The 26,719-nt window shown below is 38.1% G+C and overlaps 1 protein-coding gene across 1 annotated transcript in view; it reads right to left on the bottom strand.

The window, feature by feature from the left end:
* Positions 1–26,719, bottom strand: part of KCNH8 (potassium voltage-gated channel subfamily H member 8) — a 406,714-nt gene that overhangs the window by 273,865 nt on the left and 106,130 nt on the right. The window contains exon 2 of the mRNA XM_027872528.1: positions 18,397–18,630. Within this exon, the coding sequence (XP_027728329.1) occupies positions 18,397–18,630 (234 nt within the window). The remainder of the gene's footprint in view (positions 1–18,396; positions 18,631–26,719) is intronic.

Raw genomic sequence — 26,719 nt, 5'->3', positions numbered from 1 at the left:
TCTATCTATCTATCTATCTATCTATCTATCTATCTATCTATCTATCTATCTATCTAATCTATCCATTTATCATCCATCCATCCATCCATCCATCCATCCATCCATCCATCCATCCATCCATCCATCCATTTATCTATCTACCTAACTACCTATTGATCTTTCTATCAATCTATTTATCTCTTGATAGAAAGAACAAAAGGTAGAAAAATGACAGAGGAACAAAAAAAAAGAAAAGCTACTTCCTCTTAGAAAAATCAACAAACTACATGGTCAATCCTTTACTAATCTAAACTTTGGTTCTTGGTTTGGAGCTGAATTCCTATTCTACTCCAAGGTTGTATGGCATTAACTCGTATCTTAAGAGCTGAGAGTCTCTGCCCAAGTGTTGTCTGGGTTATTAGCAGAGCCAGTAAGGATGCTGTTCACAGGCACCATATTGACAGAGAAGATGCACCTATCTAAGCATCATAATCACAGTTTCCAAATACAGCCCCCTCTGTTGATAAATAGGTTCACAATTACTCTCTTTAAACTCCTATGATCAGAGTCCTATTTCACTCACAAAGCCCTTGTCTCCTGCTCTCTTCTTCATGTTTATCCACTTCAAATCCTCTTGAGAGGCTTCAGATTGTAATTCATGTGTTATAGTATCCCTATGTAGAGCACATATCAACAGTCCCCTGGGGCTTATCTCATCTACGACAAGATATGGCAAAATGAGCTTAGTGCCCAGTAACAAGAGGAGTCTTAGCATTGTTGATAGTTGATTCTCTAGGGAAAGAAAGATCCACTACTTGGTTGTCCTTGCCAGCAATTGTTAGTGAGCAGGAAACCGTCTAGCTCCTTAGGGGTAGGCAGGGTTCTTCATTGTAACTTATAAACTATGCGTTGCCCAGAATAAACCCCTGGATGCTCAAATTTTAGCAAAACAATTTAAGATTTTTCTGGGGCTCATTAGAGGCAGAGAGAAAGTGATTGCTTCAAAGGATGGTTGGAAAATCAAGTTATGTAACCCTCCCCAGTTCTTTAAGATTCCATACAGACATAGCTAGGATAATAGGAATAAATTCTTGTGATGGTACTACATAGAGGAACCAAAGACAGGGAAGGTACAGAACCTAGACAAATCAAATAAAGGAAGGGAATGGTTGAAGACTGCTGATGTTGTTTTAAAGTAGCTTTGTAGATTTCATTATCTCTTGAAGGCCTAAGAACATTAAGAACTTTGTGAAATAGGTGGGATTAGGGGATCATGGGGTTAGGCCATGGTTTTTGAAAAGAGAAGAAGTCCTAGACCAAGAGCGATGGGAGATCCACCTTCAAAGAAAACAAAAGGGGGACCCTTTTAACTGGAGACTAATTAGCTTAGCATTGCTTGTAGAAATGACAGCAATATAATATCAGTAAATTACCATTTTGTAACAACTGAGAAGGCCAAAGAGACTTAATAACAAGATGTTTGTATCTGTGGTGTTCTCTTTTACTCTTCACTGACCTATATTATTGAGACTGTCCTCTTAAATTTTGCAGAAGAAAAAAAGTTGGGCAACTTTGCTGTGACCAAGAAAGATAGAGAACTTATTGTGACTTGAAATTGAGGTTGGGAAGGGAGAATGAAGTGAATGGATGAAGCATGAAAGAAATAGACCTCAGAGGGGGCATGGATTGAAGGGTAGAAATCTAGAGAGATATTAGATGGAATATTTTGATTGACTGACTAATGAGATAGAGGTAAATTGGGGCATATATAGCCTAGATAAAATAGAGAAGAGTGGGGGAGGGAGACATTTAAATGCACAGAGAAGGGAGTGGGTGTAGAAAGAACTTGAAGAGGATTATGGGAGGGACAAATAAAAGGGAATTGGAAAATGAGGTCCTTAAGACAGTTCATGGAAAAGCAAAGGAGATGGGAATATAGAAGGATATTTACAGGAGGAGAGAAAAATCTTGGAATGGAAGAGGGGACAGAAAACATGTGAAGAGGGACATAAGGAAGATCAGAATGGCCTCTGGGGGAATATGAGAAAGTCAGGAGGGTATAGAAGAATAGAATGAGGAAAAGTTCTCAGGGATTGAAAGAAAAGAGGGCACAAGGAGAATTAGAGAACCTGAGAGAAAGTAGCATAATGGAAAAGATACTGGATTTGGAATCAGAGAACATAGATTGGAACCTTCAATTTATTATTTAACTGTGTGGCTATAATTAAATGACTTCACATTTCTAGGTTTCAATTTCCTTATCTGGTGGTTGGGCTGCTAGATCAGTGTTTCTCAAACTTTTTGATCTCAAGACCTCTTTAAATGCCTAAAAATGATTGCAGACACCCCAAATAGCTTTTGTCCATGTGGGTTATAACTAATGATATTTACTGTGTGAAAAATTAAAACATCGTAGCATTATTAAGAAAATAATTTTGACCACTCAAATCCCCTTAGATATCGCTAGGGATCTCTAGACTATATTTTGATAACTGATAGACTAGGTGATCTTTAAGATTCCTTCAAATTCTAAACCATTTGATTAATTAGGTTGATAAAATAGACAATATGGTCCAATAGAAATAGGATATTCATAGACCCATGCAAGGTAGTATACTTATGGGCCAAATAAAGAAACACACAAATAACTTCAGTGTTAGCAAGGGGTGACCACTAAAAATACAGAAAACAAGGTTTGGGAATTGAAATGGGCCATAGGCAAGAAATAGCCAGTGGTCAGGTTGAGATATTTATAAAGCAATTACTGCTCTGAGGTATATTATTCACAATATGGCACAAACTCTTCAGGAGATAATTCTCTTAAACTGGGCATTGGTCAGATTCTCATGAGGCTATTATACCCAGTTTTAGTCTTTGCATTCTAAAAGGTTGTGGAGAAACTGGAAATAGCCCAGGAAAGAGCTCAAAATGACTTAGGAGATAAAAAAAATAGAACCTGGGGAAAAGGAGCAAAGTTGTAGTTGTTGAAATTGGAAGAAAGAATTCAAAATCTAAATTTTAAAGTAAGAGTTATTGAGAAATAACTAAAAAAAAAATAATAGCTCTTCAGTGCCTAAATAGACGTAATCTGGTGTAGTGTGTAAAAGCATTGGCCTGGGTTCCAGGAGACCTGTAGTCTAGTCCCAGACCTAGATAACTAGATAGCTATGTGGCCTAGGCAGTAAGTCATAGCATCATTTAACTATCAGTAAAATGGACTAGATGAAAGATAAATTCAGAGATTCAGATTCTCCAAACACGGTTGCAAATGTATCAATCTATCACCTTGAAAGAGTATAGGAAACAACAAACATTTGAGTATTTCTGTGCCCTGTGCACTTTGAACTCCCTGAAGGCTAACCACACTTCTAAAAATGGCAAAACCATTTGCCTTCTAGATTTCCACTCAATAGGCATGCCGCCACTCCAATAGGGAGAATAGAGTTCTGTGGGGGTACAGAAGAAGAACTAAACCCAAATGACTCCTCATTAAGCCTAGAGGACCTTTCCCATGCCACCAAAGACTGAGAGGAACAGATGAATCAGGATGTAGGTTTATTGTACCAATTTGGCAAGGAATCTAATAAAGAGAATGGAGCCAGTGTGCCATTAGTTTGGTTAGTTTTTGCATGGTAGTGATCATCATGTGAGGGAAGAGTAGGTAGTGAGGTTTGGTGAGACTAGGTATTACCCAGTTAGAGTTAGTGCTGGTGACCATGATGACAGGATTCCTGGAGTTCTCTCCCATTGTGTATTTTGAAAAGTTTAGGGCTGGGGTGAGGGACTTGTGGCCTTGAGACCACATGTGGCCCTCTGGGTTCTCAAGTGTAGCCCTTTGGCTGATTCCAAACTCCACAGAACAAATTCCCTTAATAAAAAGATTTGTTCGGTAAAACTTGGACTGCACCCAAAGACCTAGAAGGCCACATGTAGCCTTGAGGCCACAAATTCCCCACTCTTGGTGGTATTCATAGGGGTCTGTTGGTATGGGATCATGGTTTAAACTGTTCTGGAGCCCAGGCACAATATATACCAGAATTAAGAGAAATAAATAACAATGAAAGGGGTGTACCAAATCCAACTCTATTCAGAGCAGTTGAATTAATTCCCATTCTCTTTCTCCAGAGAATGGTGGAATAGCATATGTAAGGTGAAAGTTATCCTGAAATAAAGAATATCAGAATCTAACATTTCACCCAAATGCCTGAATAAAAAAATCAGGCACTGGATCTGAGCTGTTTTATTTTGCTTATCTAAATAGAGACTAATACTTCTGTAAATCTGAGATTTCATTGAAGTAGGTATTCCCTTCAGCGGTGCAGATTTCAAGCTATCTGTGCTTTCTGTCCCTGAAAGACTCTTATTCTTTTAAGTTTTCAACTTTTTTTTTTTGTCATTGACAAGTAGCTCATATTTTGAACAGCAAGAGTTAAGGTAATATTTTCAGATGCTCTAAAAACTGATTCAGTCTTAGCACCCTCTGCCCACTTTTCTACTCTGCCAAGGAGACTATACTGAGACTGGGGGCCGTCTGTTTGTCTCTCTGTCTATCTATCTATCCATTCATTTATTTGTTCACTCATTTATTTATCCATCTATTCATTCATTTGTTATGCTTTCTTTCATAAGTAACTATAGACAAAGAATTCATTATCAAGTGAAAACAATGGGAATATGTTACTAGGACCTTGCTCGAACCCCTTCCAACACGACGGAAGCTTTGTACCCTTCTGGTCAAACAGAAAGTTTGATCTTATTTTACTCATCAGTAGCCTTCTTCAGAACATTCTCTATAGAGCAAATATTTTTATACTGCATAATTTTCTACTAACTTACCCTTAATTTCAGAAATGTATTTCCAAGTGGGATAAAAAGTGTTTTCAGCTCCAACATGTGATAGAAATCACAATGTGGAATGATCCTTAGGAGAGTATTTTCCCACACAAACCCCTCCAGGAGATCTAATGGCCAATCAGCCCACATGGTCTTGGAGCACTCATTAAAAAGCCTAGGCACTCGAGTGAACCATATGGTTAATTCTCATTTCAGGGAGAATTCTCTTTGACCCCCCTAGAACTTGAGTAATCATTCTGGTTATGCCACTACTCTAGATATTCATTACAACTTGTTAGCTAAGAAAACATATGGAGATTGTTTTTTCAGTCACTCTTTGGAAAATGAAAGCCATGATGATTTCTATGGCAGGGGTTAAGCTATCTAATTCCATAGTCCTATTCATTTTCCTCAATGGATGTTAGTAGATTTCTTTCCTATTTGAGAAAGGAAAAGTTTTCAAGTGTATTTTAATTGACAAGAAAGATATTTCTAGGGTGGATTAACCCAATGAAGGTATCTCTGATGATGTTTTTACAGACCCTTCCCTCTGTATCTTACTTTTCTGACTAGGCAGTGAAATTTTAAATTTGCATTTTGAAGCAAAATATATGCAAACTGTGTCTCTACTTTGCTTTCCTAAGGGAAGAAAATTGGAAATTATGGTTAGCAAGCAGGTACTCAGGGTGCAGTTGACCAGTACTATAGTCACAGAAAGTTGGTAAGCTAGGCGCTGAACAATCTGTGTTACAAAGACAGAAGGACTAACTTTTAAAGTCATTCTAAGCATTACATTCACTAATACAACTTCAAGCAGCTGTGCTTATTAGGTTTTTTCCCCCACATAAAAGCTTTTTCATTTTCTACTCTTGTGATTCTAAATCTTGACAGGTTCCCACTACTCTGCTTTTGAAACAAAATTAATCTTTTACTAGATTCATAAATTGTTAAGAGTTGTCAGAAATCTTGGAGATCATCCGGCTTAACCCCTTCATTTTATTAATGAGGAAAGAGAGAGCCAGAGAGAGGGAATGATTTATGGTCACCGAGCCTTGTGGGGGCAGTATTTGGATAGGTCTAGACTTCTTCAGAAATCTATCAACTGTGCCATCTCAGGACCTGAAGATCCCTGGAGACAATCTTTTGGAACAGAGCCACTAATCAATATTTGACTCCAAAAAGAAGCCAGGATAATTCCTATAACTGAATAATAGATCTTGCACATTGGCATATTACTATTTTTCAAATGTATGCAGTTGCTATTATGATTAATAAACCATAAAATAATTTTTAAATGTCTCTGATTCATAACTTTTATCATTATGAATTATATTTCAACCAGCAAATGCTAATAGTATAACTACTATAAGTTGGTAATATATGAGCACTTATTTTTTATGTGAAAGAAGAGTACCCATACTACAAATGTTTGGGAACCACTAATACATACTATCTTGTTCTCAACTGGACTACAGCAAGTCTCTTAATTGGTCTCACTGTTTCTATTCTCTCCCCTTTCTAATCCATTCTCAACACAGGTAATAAAATGCAGTCCTAAAACACACATTTGTATACAGTATTATTATTTTAAAAACAACTTTGAGCAACTAAGCCATTTTAACTATTATAAATATTCAAATTAACAACAAAGGACCTGTGAAGGAAGATGCTATCAGCGTCCAGAGAAAGAACTGATAAATAGAAGTGTATAATAGTATGTTTTTACATACATATACACATAGCCACATTTGTGTCTAATAGTAGCCATCTCCTTTCCTTCCTTCCTTCCTTCCTTCTTTCCTTCCTTCCTTTCTTCTTTCAAAATTATCAGGGTGGTAATTAAAAACCTCTACACTATGGCTCCCACCTATCCTTCTAGCTTTATTGTATATTATTCCCTGTCATATACTTTCTGTTCCAATAAAATGAGCATGCAAACTATCCCCTTTACACAGCACTCTCTCAACTCTATCCATTCTCATTTTCACCTCTTAAAATCCCTACCTTTCTTTAAAGCACAGTTTAGACACTGCCTCCTACTTGAAGCTTTTCTGGTCCCTCCAGGTATTACTGTTCTCTCTGTCTTGAAATTCTTGCGTATTATTTTGCATTTACTTATCTGAGTATATGTGATATCCCCTGATAGAATATAAGATCCTTGAGGTCAGAAACCTTTATATTTATCTTGGTATTCCCAATGCCTAAAAATGGAAGGCACTGAATAAATGTTTATTGCATTGAGTTGAGTTTTACCTCTCTCCTCACATTGATACATCAAAGTTTCAAGGTTCTCAGTGTTGAGGAGACCATTTTGGAAAGGCCAAACTAAAGGAAAATGAAACAAAATTAATTTTACAGTCTTACTAAGGAAATCAATTAAAGAAAGGGAAAGGAATAAGAATTTATATAGCACCTATAATGTGCCAGGCACTATGTTTAGCACTTTACAAATATCATCACATTTGAGCTTTATAACAACCCTATGGGGTAAGTGCTATTATGATCCCCATTGTAGCTGAAAAAACTGAGGTAGACAGAGGTTAAGTGACTTGCCTAGGGTCACACAGCTAGTAAGTTTCTGAGGTTAGATTTGAGCCCACATTTTTCTGACTTGAGGTCCAGTACTCTATCCATTGTGCCACCAGCTGTACCACCATATTTCACATCAAAAAGGATAATGCTTTCATAACACCATTTTCTTTTTTCTTTTATTTTACTAGAAAATATTTGGAGCTACCATTTCTTTATCCAAAAATCATCTCTAACATTCATTTCTCTTGACTCCCATGAAAATCTTGTCAGTTGAGGCTTACCCACTGAGAGATTAATGAGCATTTGTAAAGCACTTTTGATGTAACAGGCACTGTGCTAAACTCTGGAGAGTCAATTGGAATTGATTCCCCAAGATTAATATAGCTAGTGAATGCCAAATTTGGGGTGTAAACCCTGTAATCCAGCTAGCATATTTCCTACTGGACCATGCTGCCATTCTTCAGATGAGTTTTGGGTGGTTTCACTATTTCATTCCACCCCATGAATACTTGCCTTCCACTACCAATAATCTCTTCCCTTGTGGGGATCTTTGTTATTTCAGAAATTGATTTACAGTAATAATTAATTTTACTCTTCTCACATCCATTCCTTCTTTTCATCATTATAGCTAACTAGGTCTTAACTGAACATTTAAAAAATAAAAAAGTAGTGGTTACACAATTCATCTTCTACTTTCCAGTACCTCTTATGTTGCTTATTAGAGGATAAGCTTCTTGAGGGCAAGGATGGTGTTTTTCTTATCTTTGTTATGCCAGCAGTGCCTACTAGAGTTTCTTGCACACAATAGGCTTTTAATGAATATTTGCAGAATTGAGTGGGTTGCATGATTCTTTTGTAACTACTAGGTGTTACAGTAACAAACTGAAAGTTATACTTTTTCCTAGGAAAGAGAATGACCAGGAATTCTCTTTTTAAAATTCTGCTTTTTTGAGAGTTTATAAGCTGTAAGGAAATTCTGATAAATAGGTCATAATATATACTTCCTCCAAGTAAAGATTCTCTAACAATCAACCAGGGGTTGGAGTTCCCGGTCCCAAACCAAGAAGGAATTTCCCAGTTAATAGTCTTCTATGTGAGTAAAACCTCTAGAGCTGACCCAATGTTCACTCAGGCCATGAAAACAGGAATACAAGGAAATCCATATATCTGGATTGACCATACTTTTATAGAAAGGGCAAAAAAAATAAAGAAAATATCATATGTCACATTATGAAAACCACCTGCAAACCCATACTTGTTAATGAACAAATAATTGGAAGGTGAGAGGAAGTTGTTCTGTTCTTTCACTTTCCCTGCGATGCTTCTGTCCTATCTCAAAAGGAAACTGGCTTCTCAGCTGCTGATCATGGTGCTGCTACCAGTTTTAAAAGTGCTCTGACCCTGTTTCCAGGTCCAACGGACAATGGCATCTGGAAAGATGAGGGAATCTCCCACTTGTCTCTCTCTCCCCCTCTCCTCTCCTTTCTTCCTCTCCTCCTCTCCTCTCTTCCTCTCCTTCTTTCCTCTCTCTCTCTCTCTCTCTCTCTCTCTCTCTCTCTCTCTCTCTCTCTCTCTTCCTCTCTCTGTGTCTCTGTCTTTCTCTCTCTCTCTCCCTATCCCCATCTCTCTCACTCTTCAAGCCCTCTTCCCTCTACCTTGACAAGACTCTACCTTTCTACCTCTTCATTAGGAATATGAATCAGGAAAAAAGAAAAACCTGAAACACCACCAACCCCAGAATGTTCAACGAACGTTTAAAATCTTCCCCCATAATATTTTAACCTGATACCACAGTGGGAATAAGGTAAAAAAGCTGATACACCTAAATTATATTTGCATTAAAAGCAATCTTTATTGCCTGATTCCATGCAGAATACCCAGAAGCCAGCTAATGGATATAAAGAGGATTTCTATTATATTATTTTATGACTATAATTACTTTTTTCATGGTTATGTAACAAAAAGAAGCAGCCAAAAATATACTGGGCTGCTGTGGGAGGTAAAGGGTTCCTTCTAACTAGAGGTCTTTAAGCAAAGGCGAGGTGGGCCAAGCTATAGAGGGCATACTTGTTCTAGTACAGTTTAGACAAGACAGTGTCTCATCTGAGACTCTGTGATTGGAAAATATTAATACATGACTAGCCTGACATGTTGTCAAAAAATCCCACCAGACTAGGGATTGGAGAGCTTTTCAGTTAAAAAAAATTCTCATTCCTAGCTCTCTCTGTGGGCCAAATCATGTCTGACTTTCATTCACATGTAAAAGTTTTTCACTGTCTCAGATTCCAGGTGTGACAGTTGGAATTACTGCTGACTCAGTCTTCAAGCCCAGGTCCCAGTATTGTTTGCAGGCTCTGATGGATGTCTTAGCTGAGCTTTTACCACAGTGCTTCTACCATACGCTGCAGGGAGGCCTTGCCTCTGGCTTTCTCTGTCTCCCTTTTCCAGCCAATAAATCCTTACTTTTTCTACCACCTCTGTCTCTTCCTTAGTCTGTGAAGGGCTAAAGTGGAAAAAAGTGGTGAAGAAAGAAGAGAATGAGAACCATTCCTCCACATGCCTATAGCTTGAATTTTGAAGTTGAGACATGCAGAGCAACCTGGACTCTTCATAAGGAAAAAGCATTTGGTTTATCAATTAAGAGACCATGTTTACAATTCCAGAAATAAGTTTTGTCTTTTAATGCAAGATAAGGAATTGAAGGGAGTGTTTTAGTGGGATGAATTCCAAAGTGGGAGTGAAAAATATACTTTAGATTTTTAAATCTACAATGATTATTTTTTTAGTGAATACAATGGATAGAAAGTCTTTCCTTTGGGGACCACAGAATATAAATCTATGTCCCTGCAGAACAAAAAAGTCAAAAATGTCCCCCCATCACTCACTGATATATACTTTTGCACTATTGATAAACACTCACAAGCTTTGTGTCTAAAACTCTAGGGTTCTGGTGTCACAAAGAATTATCTTGCAATAATGAGGCTAGATCATAGGGACCAATAATTCTAAGGGTCCCAAAAATATTTGAGGGGACAATTTTTACTTCAGGTCCTTAATTCATTAGAGGCAGATAGCAGGCACACAGGATAAAGTGGTAGGCTGGACTCAGTCACTTACTAGCTGTGTGACCCTAGGTAAGTCACTTGATTGTTGCCTCAGTTTACCTCCCAGAGTTGTCATGAGGATCAAATAATGAACTAATATTTATTACATTCTTATCACAGTGCCCAACCCATAGGAGACATAATAAATATTTGTGGTCTTCCTCATCTTAATACTGTTGCAGCGAATGGACACAGTTAAAAACACAAAACCAGCATGAGCTCTCTCCTTGTTTTATAAACTAGTTCCTAGTACAGTATAGTGCAGAGAAAAAACATTGAATTGAATGCCAGAAGACCCGGGTTCAATCCCAAGTGTTCAGTTTACCACCTGGGTGACTTTAGGCAAATTATTTTACTTCCTCAGGCTCCAGATTCCTCATCTGGAAAATGAAGAGGTTAGACTATATTAACCTCAATGGCATCTTTTGACTCTAGATTCTAAGATCCTGAAAGGAACTGACTCCCCTAGAGTAGTTTCACCAGTCACTTGACAAATAGACAAGAAAATCTGCCTGGGCTTATGATCATAGGAGCATAAATTTTGAGTTGGAAGTCACAGTGGTTTTTTTTGTTTTGTTTTGTTTTTTGCGAAGCAATGGGGTGAAGTGACTTGCCCAGGGTCACACAGCTAATAAATGTCAAGTGTCTGAGGCCAGATTAGATTTGAACTCAGTAATTCCTGATTTCAGGGTTGATGCTCTATCCACTATCTACTACTCCATCTAGCTGCCCCTGGAAGTCATCATTTTTTACAGATAAAGAAATAGAGACCCAGGGAGGTTATGGACTTTCCAAGGTCATGCAGGTAGTGTCAGAAATAAGATTCAGACTTAGGTTCACCTACTTCATTGCCAGGGCTCTTTCCACTGTATCCTAGAGGGAAAGTGAATTGTCCAAGGTCATACAGGTTGTCAGTGTCAGGGTTTTAATTTTAACGCTGCTCATCTCTTCCCTAATTCAGGGCTCTTTCCGTTAAACTGCACTGCCAAGGATTGATTCCATAATAAGGATAAGAACCCTCATGCCTGAGACAAACAGATCTGGCCAACATAAACCTAAAACAGAAAAGAACCTTGGGGGGTATTTAGTCTAGCTATCCTCATTTTAGAAATGAAGTGAAGTATTGAGGAGGAAAGTGATTTGTTTAATATTATATAAGTGGTAAACTAAACATGGTTTTTGTCTCCATTTAACACTTATGGAAACCATTCAGATTGTCCCTAAAATTAACATTTTAAGCCCAGAGTTCATGTGACTTGTCTAATTCCCTACAGTAGCATCCAGGCTTGCCAGCTTACATGGAGAGAGGTTTCAGGTACAGTTAGAAATCCTTAGAAAAGAACAGAATCCCTATAGAATAAGATTTTTTTTAAAAAAAGAAAATTACCTACCTTAGGAAGGCATAATTGTTCATGGATTTTTAAAAATATCTATAAAACTGTGTTTCATTGGCTTGATTAATAATAATTATTCATGCTTTCTTGAAATCACATTTTAGAAGAACTTTCCTCACTGCAAACTTGGAAAATAAGTAAAGGGGGTATTTTTATCCCATTTTACAGACGAGGCAATTGAGGACCTGAGAAGTGAAGTGATTTGCTCAAGGTCACACAGTTATGGACTGTTAGAGCTGGGTTTTGAATTCAGAATTCTTGACCCTCAACCCATTTCTCTTTCTATCTATGCTTTATGTACTAGGATCAAAAAAAATAAACTGGAGAATCACCATTCCACTGTCAATATTTTGGCAAAAGATAAACATGATTTATCTTTTTAAAAGTGTCATGAAAGGGGTTATGCTTCAGAGCACAGATTTCAAAGTGTTCCTGAAACCACTCTTGGGGCTAGGTAGCCAGCTTACATGTCAGCACTGTCCATTACAGAAGTCAGATACTCTGTATGTTTAAAGTTGTAATTTCTAGAAGAACTTGACTTTATTATTCATCCCTGATCCACCCCCAAGGCTTTGCATTTTTCCTACATAAGGGCCTCATTTTAAAAATACCCATAGGGCATAAGGAAATATTCTAAAAATGATCAACTGTGTCACATTGATGAGTGTGCCTAATAATATATACTACCAAGAATACCTCAAATATTGACTGATCATTCCCAAGAGAGTAAGATTTCTCCCTCTATCCTCCTTCACCAAACAGCTCATTACAAAAAGCAAACAATAGAAAGAATTTCACATTCTCTTTTCTTTCAGCATGTATTATTATTATTATTATTTGCATTTGTTTTGTCTCGGTCCAATCTTGTGATTTTATTAGTCTGGGGAATGCCAGTGTGGAAATTTCCTTTTCCACTGCAGACTAGTACTTCTTGTTGTTAAGTTGTTTCTGTCATGTCCGATTCTCTATGACCCTATTTGGGGTTTTCTTGGCAAATATACTAGAGTGCTTTGCCATTTTCTTCTCCAGCTCATTTTACAGATAAAAAAAAAAACTGAGGCAAACAGGATTAAATGACTTGCTCAGGGTCATACAGCTAGTAAGAGTCTGAGGTCAGATTTGACCTTAGGAAGATGAGTTTTCTTGCCTCCATGCCCAGAACTCTATCCACTATGCCACTTAGCTGTCCAGTACTTGTTAAGCAACTTACTGCCATAATAATTGGAGCACTAAGAAGTTTGTGACTTGTGGAGGTCACATTTAGAATATGCCAGGGGCTGGACTTGAGTTTTGGACTTCTTGACCCATAGACTGGCTGTCCATTTACTACACGACAAATTCTTCACCTTGGGTCTTGTCATGGACCCTTTTGACAGACTGATGAAGCCTGTGGACCCCTACTCAGAATATTTTAAATATAAAAAACAATAAATATATAATTATTATAAAACATAATATCCTATATAATATTAATAATATAAATAATATATTATATAATATTACATATTGTATAATATATAAGATATAAAATATTATAAATATAAAAATATTTTAAATATATAAATAAAATAAATAAGATAAAAGGAAACCAATTATGTTGAAATAATTATCAATTAAAAAAACACTAGACCCCAGTTTAAGTGTTAACTCATGCCACTGAACTATGGGGTCATCCCAAAATCATTAGCTGACTAGATGTCTTCATATCTTGAGAATATTTATATCTGAACTAGATAGGTAGTAAGTATATTGAAAATTGACTCCTCCCTTCAAAGGCATGCCTTGCCATCTGCTAATTCTCAAAGGAAACACCACAGTTACTGTGTCCCTGAACCACTCCCTACAAAAGTCTTCTACCTGTTCTTTCCACCTTCTAGATAACATGGTATTGAAACTGTGCTGGGTTTGGAGGCAGAAGACCTGAGTGTATAGGTGACATCCTGCTGGAAGTGATAACTGACATATTAGGTGACAGTGTCAGGGTCTAAAAGGTGTTTGACAGGCTCTGGCACTGGACTGAATCCTACAAGGCACAATTAGTAGTAAAGATTTATACTTTGTTTTTTTTTTAAATCAATTTTGTGTGTATATTTGTTCATATGTTTAATGCTTACTATATAGGATGGTGGAGTTATGAAAAATAATCTGGGGTTTTTGTAGACTCAATATAAATAAAGAGTGTGATATGGTAGCCAAAAAAAGCTAATGGGCTCATGGGATGCTAAGAGATATCTACTGTGCCCTCATTGAATGGCATCTGAAGTATTGTGTTCAGTTCTGGGAGTTAGAGTTGAAGAAGGCCATTGAAAAGCTGGACAGTGTCCAGAGGAAAGCAACAATGACAGAGAAGGGCCTTGAGTCCATGTCATGATAATCAGTTAAAGGAAATGGGAATGTTTAATCTAGAGAAGAGAACCCTCAGGGGGAAACACAACAGCTCTATTCAACTGTACGAAGGGCTTTCAAGTGGAGAAGGTATTAGACTTGTTCTGTCTATCCCTAAAAGACAGAACAAGAAAAAATAGATGGAACATGCAAATTTAAGACTGATGTAAGGAAAAACTTCCTAATAATTTGAGCTTGCAAAAGTGGAATGAGTTGCCTTGAGAAGTGGTGCATTCCCGTTCCTATTCCCCAACTCCCAAGTTTTTCAAGCAAAACTGGACAAACATCTGTCAGGTACAAAATAATGGGGGTTCCTGTTCCATATGAGTTAGACTCGATGACCTCTGCAATCCCTTCCAACTCACAAATTCTGGGATTCTGAGTTTGAATTTGAGCTCTCATTCCTCACCTTCACACTTTTTGAAACCTCTCTTTCCCTTAGCACAGAATCTGGCACATAGTCTGTCATCTAAATCCTTGCTCCCCCTCTCCAGGTTCAGTTTTAGGGCAACCTCCTGCAAGAAACCATTCTGATTCCCCTATTTGTTTGTGCTGTGCCCTCCCCTTTCATAACTACTTTGTAGAGTATTTGAATTTATTTATCTGTTAATGTAGGATCATAGATCTCAAACAGGAATGGACCTCATGGGCTGTCTAGTGCAAACCCCTCATTTTATAGAAGAAATACCTGAGAACTAGGGAGGTTAAATAATTTGCCCAAGGCCACATAGGCAGTATCAGAGGCAGGGTTTGAATACAGGTCCTTGGACTCTTGAGTCAGGTCTCTTTCCTCTTTATCTGGTATGTTATTTCCTTCTGCTCCCAGAAAAAAAGTAAACGTATTGACAACAGAGGGTATTTCCTCCATAAGACCCAGCACAATGTCTGATACTTGGTTTGTACTTCATAAAAAATTAGTTGAATTGGATTGAATATGCCCTATGTAGTACAATTCAACATCAATGTGAGCATTTTTATTATAACTGTTAGGAGTATAACTATTGAAATCCTAAGCTAGCCTTTTTAAAGTTATCATCCTTGTGTTCACTGCTGCCTTGAGTTAAGATGTCATGGGAGTGGATACTCCCTCCAGTAAGGTAGATTGCAGTCATTCTACTACTTAAGACATAAAAGCTTGTTGTTGTTCAATTGTTTCAGTCATGTCTGACTCTTTGTGATCCCATTTGGGGTTTTCTTGGCGAAGATACTGGAGTGGTTTGCCATTTCCTTCTCCAGCTCATTTTTATAGATGAGAAAACTGTGGCAAACAGGCTTAAGTGACTTGCCCAGAGTCACACAGCTAGGAAGTGTCTGAGGCCAGATTTGAACTTGGGTCTTCCTGAATCCAGGCCTGGCACTCTATCCATTGTGCCACCTAGCTGCCCAGATAAAAGCTTATCAGCCTACTTAGCACCTGAATGTGGGCCTCTTCAAAGTTAATGAGGGTTGGTCCTTGGACAGCAGACTCAATGTCATCAGGCCCAGACTCAAAAAGTTATTGTCACTAATATAATTAGATAATTCAGGGTCACCTCCACCTTATAATGTGGTACTACAGGAAGATTTTCACGGAGTAAAGTGACTTTGGCATTATATTTATTTGGTTATCAAATTGCAGAGTATGTCTGAGCATCTCTTAGTTACTTTTGGAGGTAACCTATGTTCCCCATCCCAACTCATATATTTTTTAGGGGGAGGTGGAAAAGTAATGCATATGAAACTGATGCCTCCCCTTCAAAGAAACTATGCTAAATAGTCTAAATTCAAGGGATTTTGCCCAGTATTCTTTGTGGACTCCAAAAGAATGTAAGCATCTTAAGGGTACAGAAAGTTTCACTTTCTTGTGTTCACACACAATAGGTGTGTAAGAATAAATGTTGAATGAATGAATGAAATAATTTCATTCTTGGATAGGTGGTATTATCTATTCTGTGTCTGGGACAATAAAGACACATATCTCACAGTAACCAGTCATCCCAGAGAATTGAAATCTGCAAACACAAAGCCTCAAAAAATGAATGAGTAATTTCAGTCATGGATGTTATCTACTCTTTGTTCAAGAAAATACAACTGAAAGTAATCAAGCAATCTAGAGAATTAAAATTTCCAAACACAAAGATTATATGAATGAACGAATGACTTAATGAATGGATGATTTTATTCATGGGAGGGTAGTGCTATCTATTCTGTGTTCAGGACCATAAAAGCTCAAATCTCACAGTAATCCATTATGACAGAGAATTGAAGTCTCCACAAAGAAAGTTTCAAAACTACTCAGTACTAGTTTGGGCATGATAGAAAACACTGGATTCATTATATCCTAAAAATGAACTGTCCCTGGAAATTCCTCTATAAACAAAGAAAACAATATTGAAAGAGTTTCCCCATAGAGTAAGTCATTTTGTAAGAGAAGATCTTTACTCTTAAAGCTAGGTAGGATTTTACTATCATTTTAAAACCTGTTTGAAGTGATCACATAATTTTAGAACACTGGAAGTTGAACTACACTATAGACATTTTTTTTTTGGATGGGATGTCTGAACAGCATGCAGATTATGCAGGTTAGTCTGATGATTTTGCTAGTTCACTGCAGTGAATATCAAGATCACAGAATTGATAGATGGAAGGTTCCATTATCTTTTCCCCACAAACCACCCCTCATCCCACCTTACCCATTTCCAGTAGTAACAACACCACTTTATAATCACCCAGTTTAGCAATCTCAGAGTCTTTTTCAATTTGATTTCCCTCATTTCTTCCCCCTCACCATATCCTATTGGTTGCCAAGTCCTTTTCATTTTATACCTCTATAACTACACTATTTCTTCCTACTTACACAGCCATTACTCTAGTTTGTGCCCTTGTCTCTTGCCTAGATGATTGTAACACCCTTCTAACTCATCTCCTGACTTTCAATGTCTTCCCTTTCCAATCTACCCTCCACTCAGATGCCAAAATAGAAGCATTGGTTTGACCACATCACTTCCTTGTTCAAGAATTGTGAGTGGTTGCTTATGGCCTCTAGATTTAAAATACCAATCCCTTCCAGACTTACCCTCCCTCAGACAATCTATACTTCATGTTGATCTTGGGTGCTGACATTCCATCTCTTACCTTCAGGAAAAGACATGGTCATGTGCAAATGTCCATCCTACAGGCTTGGAATGCTGCTTCCTCATCAACTCTGCCTTTTGGAATTCCTCTCTGCCTTTCATGTTCATCTCAGTTGCTGGTTTTTATGTAAGGCTTTTTACATTTTAATTCTGCTCAGGTGCCAGTGTGGTCCTCTCCAAAACAACTATGTATTTATTTATCTGTGTAGATATTTTATCTTTTGTTTTTGTCTTATCCTTTGTGCTTATTTTTACGTACCTAGCCTTTAGCAGAGTGCCTTGCTCATATGTGCTACCAAAGAAATTGCTCGTTGAATTGAATGGATATATTTTTTAAAATTTGCTATAGCAGGTTAAAGTAATGCCCTCATAGTTGAACAAATGCACATGATAACAGTCCACTGAAAGTGTGGAGGGAAGATGTGCAGGAAAATCAACTGAATAAGTCTCTTTGAAGTTAACGAGGTTGGTCCTTGGACAGCAGACTCAATGTCACTGAGCCCAGACCTAAACATGCTTCCATTTTAAGAAGATATGCTAGAGGTTATTGTCACTATCATAAGCTTAGATAATTCAGGGTCACCTCCACCTTATAATGTGATACTGGAAGAAGATTTCTTGAAAGAAACAAATTATTCGAAGAGATTTTTAGTTCTCAGAAGTATTTAGATGCAAACTATTGCTCTCCCATCCTGATAGGCTCTCAATTTGTTAGGATCTAGCATTACAAGGTCCCTATTAACATAACCTTTAAGAATTCTCGATTTCCATAATTACCCCAAACAGACACCAAAGGAGGACTGAAGTGTAACAACTTAATGTATTAATAATTATAAATTTTCTGTAACATTTCCAGGCAGATTATCCTCTACACACTTACTTTGCTAAGAGTCAGAAGAGATTAGCCTCTAGCCCATTTTATTTCATTTCCAGGGCATTATAGGAAACATTACTCAGCTTGGATGGGGTTTACAGAGTAATTATCCAGCTGAATGATGTTGACATTCCTTAACAGATCCCATAAATCTGGTGCTGATTAAAAAAAAAAACACTCACCGTTCTTCTTGTAGAACATAATTTCTCCTTTGAATTCCGTCTTTTCTTCCAGTGATTTTTCTATCTGGAGTGTCAACTGCTCATTTGTCTCCCCACCAAATAGAAACTTACAACTACAGCTCTTCTGCATGACCTCTGTGCGGGCAAATCCAGCCAGCTCACAGAAGCCATCGGAACAGTACACGATGGGGAAACCCTTGGCCACCTGGGCGTTGGCGAGGATGAAGTTACTGTCTGTTGAATGACACATAGAGGAAGCAAGAGTTAGAAACTGGCCAAGATCAGAATGTTTACAAGAAAGCATATAGCAAACTGGTACCCAGCATGCACGTAGCCAAAGAAACAAATAAAAACTGAGGTAAGGGACAAAGCCATTTAATGTCCCCAGAGTTGTATCTATATTTATAATCTGGCACTCAATAAACATTTATTAAGCATTTATTATGTACTAGGACTGCGCTAAGTCTTGGAAATACAAAGAAAGGCAAAAACAAGAGTTCCATTCTCCAGGAGCTCCCATTCTAACAGGGGAGATATAATGTCTATAACTGTACAAATAAGATATCAACAGGGCAAGTGGAAGGGAATCCAGAGGGAATGATAATATTAGCTAAAATTTACATAGTGTCTTATTAAAGTCTGAAAAGGCCTCCACATGTATTATCTCCTTTCATCCTTATAAGAACCCTGGATATTACTATCCTCATTTATGGTTGTGGAAGTGGTGGCTTAGAGATGTTCACTTACTTGCCCAAGTTCATGCTTCCAGAACATGTCACCTCTTGGGGACATCTAGCTTTATTCAAGATTTAGTTCAAGTGTCCATTCCCAGACAACAACCTTCCTGACATTCCACCCCTCCAAGGAGTTAGGGCTTAATTTTTCCTTCTGAGCTATTACTCTATACGTACTTTGTATTGGCCTATCTGGATACAAGTTTTCACTTGCCTTAGTCAACTGGTCAACAAGCATTTAGCAAGTATTGATTATGTGTCAGGCACTGTGCTAAGGACTGAGGATACAAAGAAAGGTAAAAATATTCCCTCTCCTTAAAGAGCTCACATTTTAATGGAGCAGATGACATACAGAATAACTAGGTACATGAAAGACATATACAATATAGATTAAAGGTAATTTTGAAGGGAAGGCCCTGGAGAGAAGAATGATTGGGAAAAGCCTCCTGTAGAAGGTGGGATTTGCGCTAGGCTTGAAGGAAGGCAAAAAGCTGGCAGTGGGAAGTGACGAAGGAGAGCATTTTGAGCTCCCCAAGTAAAATGTGAACTTCTTGAAGGCAGGGGTCATTTTTATTCTTGTCCTTGTATCTCCAGCCTAGGATAGTGTTTGACATATTCATTGTTGTTGAGCCATTTCAGTTGTGTCTGACTGTGACCCCATTTGAGGTTCTTGCCAAAGATGCTGGTTTGCCATTTCCTCCTCCAGCTCACTTTACAGATGAGGAACTGAGGTAAACAGGGTTAAGTGACTTGGCCAGGGTCACACAGCTAGCAACTAAGGTCAGATTTGAACACAGGTACACCTAGACTGCAAAACTGGTGCTCTATCCACTGTACCACCTAGCTGCCCATCTCACACATAATAGTCATTCCATACATCTTTGTTGAATCAAGTTGAAGTATCAGAGACAGAATTTGAACTGATATCTCCTAGCTTCAAGTCCAGTGCTAGCTACAAAATGCTGTTGCCTCTTAGATAGTTCAAGTATTTATGCTTTGGTTTTTCTTCCAATCATATGCATCTTTCACCTTCTTCTGGTGCTATGCTAGGCACTCTAGGTGATATACATATAAGATACAGTCCCTACCCTCAAGGAGATTACAAGTCATTGGAGAGAAAAGACTAACATGCAGAAATGGCTACAGAGCGATAAAAGTAATACATAACTAAGAAATAAGCAATGTATGGCAAATCTGCTATGTTGGGAGTGTGATTTTTCTCACTGGATCCCTCTTCACAAATAAAATTCCAGGAGAGAAAGAGAGAGAGAGAGAGAGAGAGAGAGAGAGAGAGAGAGAGAGAGAGAGCACTGCAATTTAGGGAAAGGAGAAATAATTGGATAGCACAGTAGAAGAAGACTTCCAGAGGAAATGGTGTTTAAAGTGAGCTTTGAAAAGTGGCTAGAGGTTAGCTATGTGGAGAAGATTATGGGAATACACAATGCAAGCATTTAGGAGCAGACAGGTGGGTTCCATTGTGAAGAATTTATAGGTAGGATATGAATTATGACCTCTGTGACAGAATAAATCCCATTCTGAGTCCCTTCACTAACTGAGGAAGTAATATGCTGTGTATCTATGTAATGAAGTAAATTTTCAAGACTTCACTGCTGACCTTTACCCTGAGGATGATATATAGTGTACGTGTGTGTGTGTGTATGTGTGTGTGTGTAAGTATGTGCACAAGCATATATTTGTTTCATTTAAACCATTAACACATTCATCAGCAGCAGGTTGGGAGTGGTCTTGGCTTGAATATCACAGAACTATTTGTATTGCTGGGACAGTTCTAGCTCTTCAGGCACTGAATGTCTTTGGGGAAATCTTGACCTATCCTGTGTTTCACTCTGCTCCAATGGAATGGAATTTGAGTCTGTATCAAACAGTATGTGCCAGGCACTGTGCTAAACACTGAGGAGACAAATATAAACAAATAAGATAGCCCCTGCCCTCAAGGAGATTACCCTTGATGTGGGAAGGCAGAACATGAAAGGGTGTTGGAAAGGGATGGGGAGGACAGGGAAGAAGGTACTCACATTGTGGGGGTGAACACAGTGAGAAGATGGCCAGGAGGGGAGCATAAGATTAGATGCCAAGAAGTTGGGAAGATGATGCCAGCAACAAGAAGAGCAAAGATTGGGTGCTGGAAATGACAAGGTGCAAGGGAAAGACCAGGTAGAGGAAAGCAGAGGGCACGTCCAAACCAATTAAGGAATCAATACAAAAATTGCTAATGAAGTGCTTACTTTGTGCCAGGAACTTTGCTAGGCCCTGGGGATAGAAAGGTAAAAAATACAAAAGGCCCTGCCCTCAGGGAACTTATACATTATATTAGGAGACAAAATGTACATTTATAAGCATAGACCAAAGCAGGAAAAACAATAACTCTGAGATTAGTTCAGCGGGGGAGGAAGTAGAATTTAGATGATCAGGAAAAGCTTTTTTAGAAGATGGTGTTTGAGCTAAACTGTGGAAGAAACTGGGAATTCTAAGAGGCAGGGGTGGGGAGAAGGTGAGCACTACAGGCAGGGATGACAGCCTATGCTAAGGTACAGAGATGAGATGTGTGTGTGTGTGTGTGTGTGTGTGTGTGTGTGTGGTGTGTAAGCGTGACATAAATCAAGGCCATTCAATGAGAGAAGAGGAAACTGAAGGCTTTGCTGGGGGGAGTAGGAGGAAGAGGAAGGGGAGATATGGAGAGGAAGAGGGTTTCAAGCAGAAGGAGAAGGAAAGGGAGAGAGAGGAAGAGAACAGAAGTTGTGGTCACCATGGTGGAGAATTCTAAGGACTCAACATGAGATCAATAAAGAAACTGTCACATTTGATAGGCTCCCCCACTTGAATTTAGACAGCATGAATTAATGAGATACAGGTTTTCAGGGATAAAGGTAAAATCCTGCATCTAGTTTCAACATTATGTTTTAGGAAATCAATTGTACAAGCATAGTATGGGAGAGACCCAACTTAATAGCAATTCATAGGGAAAAGATCAAAGGTTTTAATTGCTGCACTATGAGTAAGTGTGGACATAGTTATTCAAAAACAGAAGCAAATTGCAAATATATTAAAAGAAGTATGATTTCCAGAGGAAGGGAAGAAGTAGCAGTCTCTCTCTCCTTTTCAAAGGTCAGATAGCACCAAGTTGGGGTGGTACATTTCAGATCCCCTGGGCAACAGAATGGTGAGGGGCAGACTGGCTAAATGGGTCTGACGTCACATAAATAATGGTTGAAAGAACTGCTGGACATTTAGCTTGAAGAAGAAAAGTGAGAGAGGACAGGATATTTGAAGATCTACTCCATGGATGAGGGATTGGCTACTGTTGCATCAGAGGGTAGAACCATGACCAATAAGAGAAAGTGGAAACTGAGGGTCTATTTCAAATTGATACAATGAATCATTTTCTAACAATTAAAACTGAAGGAAATTTGATGGATGGTTTCATAAATTAGTGAGATCCCCATCACTGGATGCGTGTAAGTAGAGAAACAATGTCTAATTATCATATATCGTAGAAGAGATTCTTTCACTGAGGCATTGGAGGGTAGAGATTACATCGGCAGTGTCAAACTCAGATAGGAATGAGAGCCACTAAATCATACATAAGAATCCTTGTGGGTTGCATAATGCCTTGGAAAACCACATACTAACATTAACTACTGTTATCTATGTTCTATTGATTTTTATTCATTTCATAATTATATTTTAAACTAGTTTGGGCTACAACACTTGGGAGTGTTGTGGGCTGTGTTCAGCCCAGCATTTGACACTTCTGAATTAGTGGTGGTCTCTAATAATCATCACAATAACAATGATAGCTAACATTTATAGAGCATTTTAAGATTTGTGAATCACTTTACATCCTATTATCTCATTTGATCTTGACAAGAACCTTGAAAAGAAGGTGATATTATTGTCTTCATTTTATGGATGAAGAAAATGAACCTGAGATAAGATTTAAGTGACTTACCCAGGGTCACCCAGCTAGGAAGTGTTGAGGCAAGATGTAAACTCAAGTTTTCTTGAATCTGTACCACTCCCTACTTACTATTCCTTGATAAATTTATATTTGGGACAAGTCTGGACAATCATATATTTCCCCCCACCCCATCCTCATTCTGGCCCAGGAGTAGAGACAAGAGATGATGATGATGATGATGATGATGATGATGATGATGATGGTGATGATGATGATGATGATGATGGTGATGGTGGTGGTGGTGATGGGGATAACAATAGCAGATATGCATCTAGCACTTTAAAGGCTGAAAACTGCTTTATAAATATTATCTCAGAGGTAAGATGGTGGAAAGAATCCTAGGTTAGCGGCTGGCATGGTTGACATGGAAGAAGACTAAATCTCCTCAGTCATGAGTGTTCTCTACCTCATGAAATTACCTTGTATTACTTCATGTTTATGTTATTAATGTAAACATTGTAATCTGCTAAGGAAAATGTAAAATCCTTGAGGTCAGGGACTTTAAAGAAATTGTGTTTATACCTTTAAGGCTTAGTGTAGTTCCCTTTACATAGGAAGATCTTATTGAATGAATAAACAGAATGGTAGATATTGCATGATAATATTTTAAAGTTGAAAGGGGGCCCCAGATATCACTTAGTATAATCCTTTCATTTTACAGAGGAGGAAATCGTGGTCCAGGGGCAAGGGACTTGCTCAAGGTCTCATTGCTAATTCATGACTGAGTAGAGACTAGCCATTCAGATTTTTCATTCAGTGATCTTTCCACTAGGGCATTCTCTTCCTTGGGATGTGGCTCACTCTGATAGAGAACACATTAATAAAGTAAGAAAGAAGAAAAGATATTCTCTTCCCCCAGAGATCATAGTACCTGAGGACTGGGAAGAAAAGGGAGTCTTTTCCCTATGAAAGCTGATATAGGAGATGATTTAGCCAGTCTCAGGCTCATAGATTTAGTGAGTCAGTCAACATGCGTTTATTAAGTACGTAATAAATAAAGAATGATGACCCCTGACCTCAAGAAGCTGACATTTTGATGGGGGAAGATAACATGCAAAAGGAAGCTGAAAAGGTGGGAAGGAACTTCAGAGGCCATCTAGTACAATGCCATTATTTTCAGATGAGGAAACTGAGGCCAGAGAGGTACCATTACTTCATCAAGCTCACAAATATTAAAGGATGTTTGACACTAAATGCAGAGCACTTTCTAATTCAGTGCTGCCGTCATCCTTCCTCACCAGATAAAACAATGACAATTTCCCCTCAATTAGCAGCGATGGGGGCCAAGTACCATAGCAGCCCTGCTGATAACCCTAGTTTTTCCAGACTAGTTCTTCTGCCCCTATATTGCTGAGAGCTCCTTTACTTATCCTATAACTTCTCTGGGACCCTCCTGGTAGTTTGGCACATTGGGTGTAAGCTAAGAAATAATTTAAATGCAGAAATGTGAAGTCTTAAACTTGGGTTCCAAAATGAATTTCACAAATATAAGAAAGGAGAGGAAATGTTGCAGTACATTGTATGAAAAAGATCTGGGGCTGTTAGTGGACTGCAAGCTTAATAGAAATCAACAGTGTGAGGAGGCAGCCAAGAAAACTGATGTGATCTTATTTTTTTGTTTCAAAAGGTATTGCTTCCAGGAGTAATGAGGTGATAATCTTCTTGTACCTTGACGTGGTCAGGCTTTATCAGTCATATGGTAGCATATTTTAGGAAGATTATGGACAAACAATGGATCAAAAGTGGTGGTGAAAGGCCTCAAGTCCGTGACATATAAATATCAGCTATAGGATTTAGGGATGTTTAGCTTGGAAAAGAGAAGATTCAGAGGGGACATGGGAGTTGTCTTCCACTATAATAACTCTATATGAATAGAATCATAGAATGAGATATTTAGAGCTGGGTGGGGGTGGTCCTCAGAGAAAAAAGAAATTCCTTCAATTTACAGGTAAGGAAACTGAGGCACAGGGAAGTTAAGTGGATAGCCTAAGGTCACACAGCTACTAAGTATCTGAAGCTGGATTTGAAGACAGACCCTCCACATAGCTCCATCCTCTCTGAAGCAGGATTAATCTTGTGCTGTTTGTCCTCAGATGGTAGAATTGGTAGCAATTTACAGAAATTTTTTTACAGAAATAGCACATTAAAGCCTAATGGGGGGGGGAATCTTCCTAACAATTATAGTTGTTCTGAAATTGAATGAGCTGTCTGGGGACATAGTGGTATTACTAACTGAAGGTCTTTAAGCAAGGACTGATGCCCTCTGGCCTAGTGTATTCCAATAGGGGGGTTGTTTTAGATGTGGGTTATCCTTAAGGTTCCTTCCAGCTCTAAAATTCTGTCCTTCTTTAATAATTTTCTTGGTGACTCAGTCTAAAGGACCAGAAGGCAATGAGTGTGGTTCTGAGCTCTACAACTTAAAAATAAACACTTGGAACCACTTTGCTTTTCCAGTCACTAACGCTATGTGTTGAATTTTCAGCACATGGAAATAGCTACCTTGGAAATTCAGAGCTACCTTCATCTGAATGCAGCTGTCATTCTAACACAAAATACCCTCGTGGTGACTCAGAAAGCCAAGTTATTTCAGTCTCCATTGATGAATGATTGAAACATTTCCACAGAGCTCTGAACTCGATTGGTACCGATATAACAGCTAACCATTCTGCACATCCCCCCACCCTTTTTTGGTTACCTTATATTATTCTTTATAAGCAAAATACAGTGTTCTTTCTGAATTTTGGTAGAGGAGTTGTTATTAGGGATACTCATCATAAAAATAGCAAAATGAGTCCAAACGCTCAGCTCCAAGATTCTGAAGCAATGGAGCAGTGAGGCCACTGAATGTGTCCCATGCCTTCAGGTAGTCTCCCACCCAAATCATTCAAAGAATATGTATAAAATGGAAAGGCCAAGCGAGGTGATTTCTAACATTCTATGAAATTATGGAATCCATTCACTTTCTTTTTTTCAATGTTTACTTATCTGTTTTGTCTTTAGATTGCAAACATGTATAGATGACTCCCACTTTATGAGAAATATTTTGTAACAAAGTAAAGCAGTTTAGTAAAAGTAGGAATATAATGACCTCAATTGACAATGAATATAATAGTTTGCATTTGTAGCATGCTATCACATTATTACAAAAGCAGAAATATATTTTCTTTTCTTCCTATCCCTTACTCCACTGGAAAAAAGAAAAATAGTTTTCTAACAAATATGCACAGTCAAGCAAAACACATTTCCTTAATGGCTGCATACAAATTATGCACACACATGTGTTATATGTATATGTACACACATCCATACACACATATATACACACATATACTCAGACACATTTTTATACACGAATGTAGATATACATGTGTTTCTATATGTGTATACATACATTTACACATTTATTTGTTTGTTTGTTTGTTTATTTATTTATTTATTTTTAAGGCGATTGGGGTTAAGTGACTTGCCCAGGGTCACACAGCTAGTAAGTGTCAAGTGTTTGGTCTGAGGTTGGATTTGAACTCAGGACTTCCTGACTTTGGGACCAGTGCTCTATCCACTGCGCTACCTAGCTGCCCCTATACACTTATTTAAACACATATACGTTTTT

The sequence above is a fragment of the Vombatus ursinus genome, unplaced genomic scaffold (genome assembly GCF_900497805.2).
Source record: "Vombatus ursinus unplaced genomic scaffold, bare-nosed wombat genome assembly UNPS02014799.1, whole genome shotgun sequence".
NCBI classification, from domain to species: domain Eukaryota; kingdom Metazoa; phylum Chordata; class Mammalia; order Diprotodontia; family Vombatidae; genus Vombatus; species Vombatus ursinus.
The sequence above is the reverse complement of the archived record's forward strand: the minus strand, read 5'-3'. Positions and strand labels throughout refer to the sequence as shown.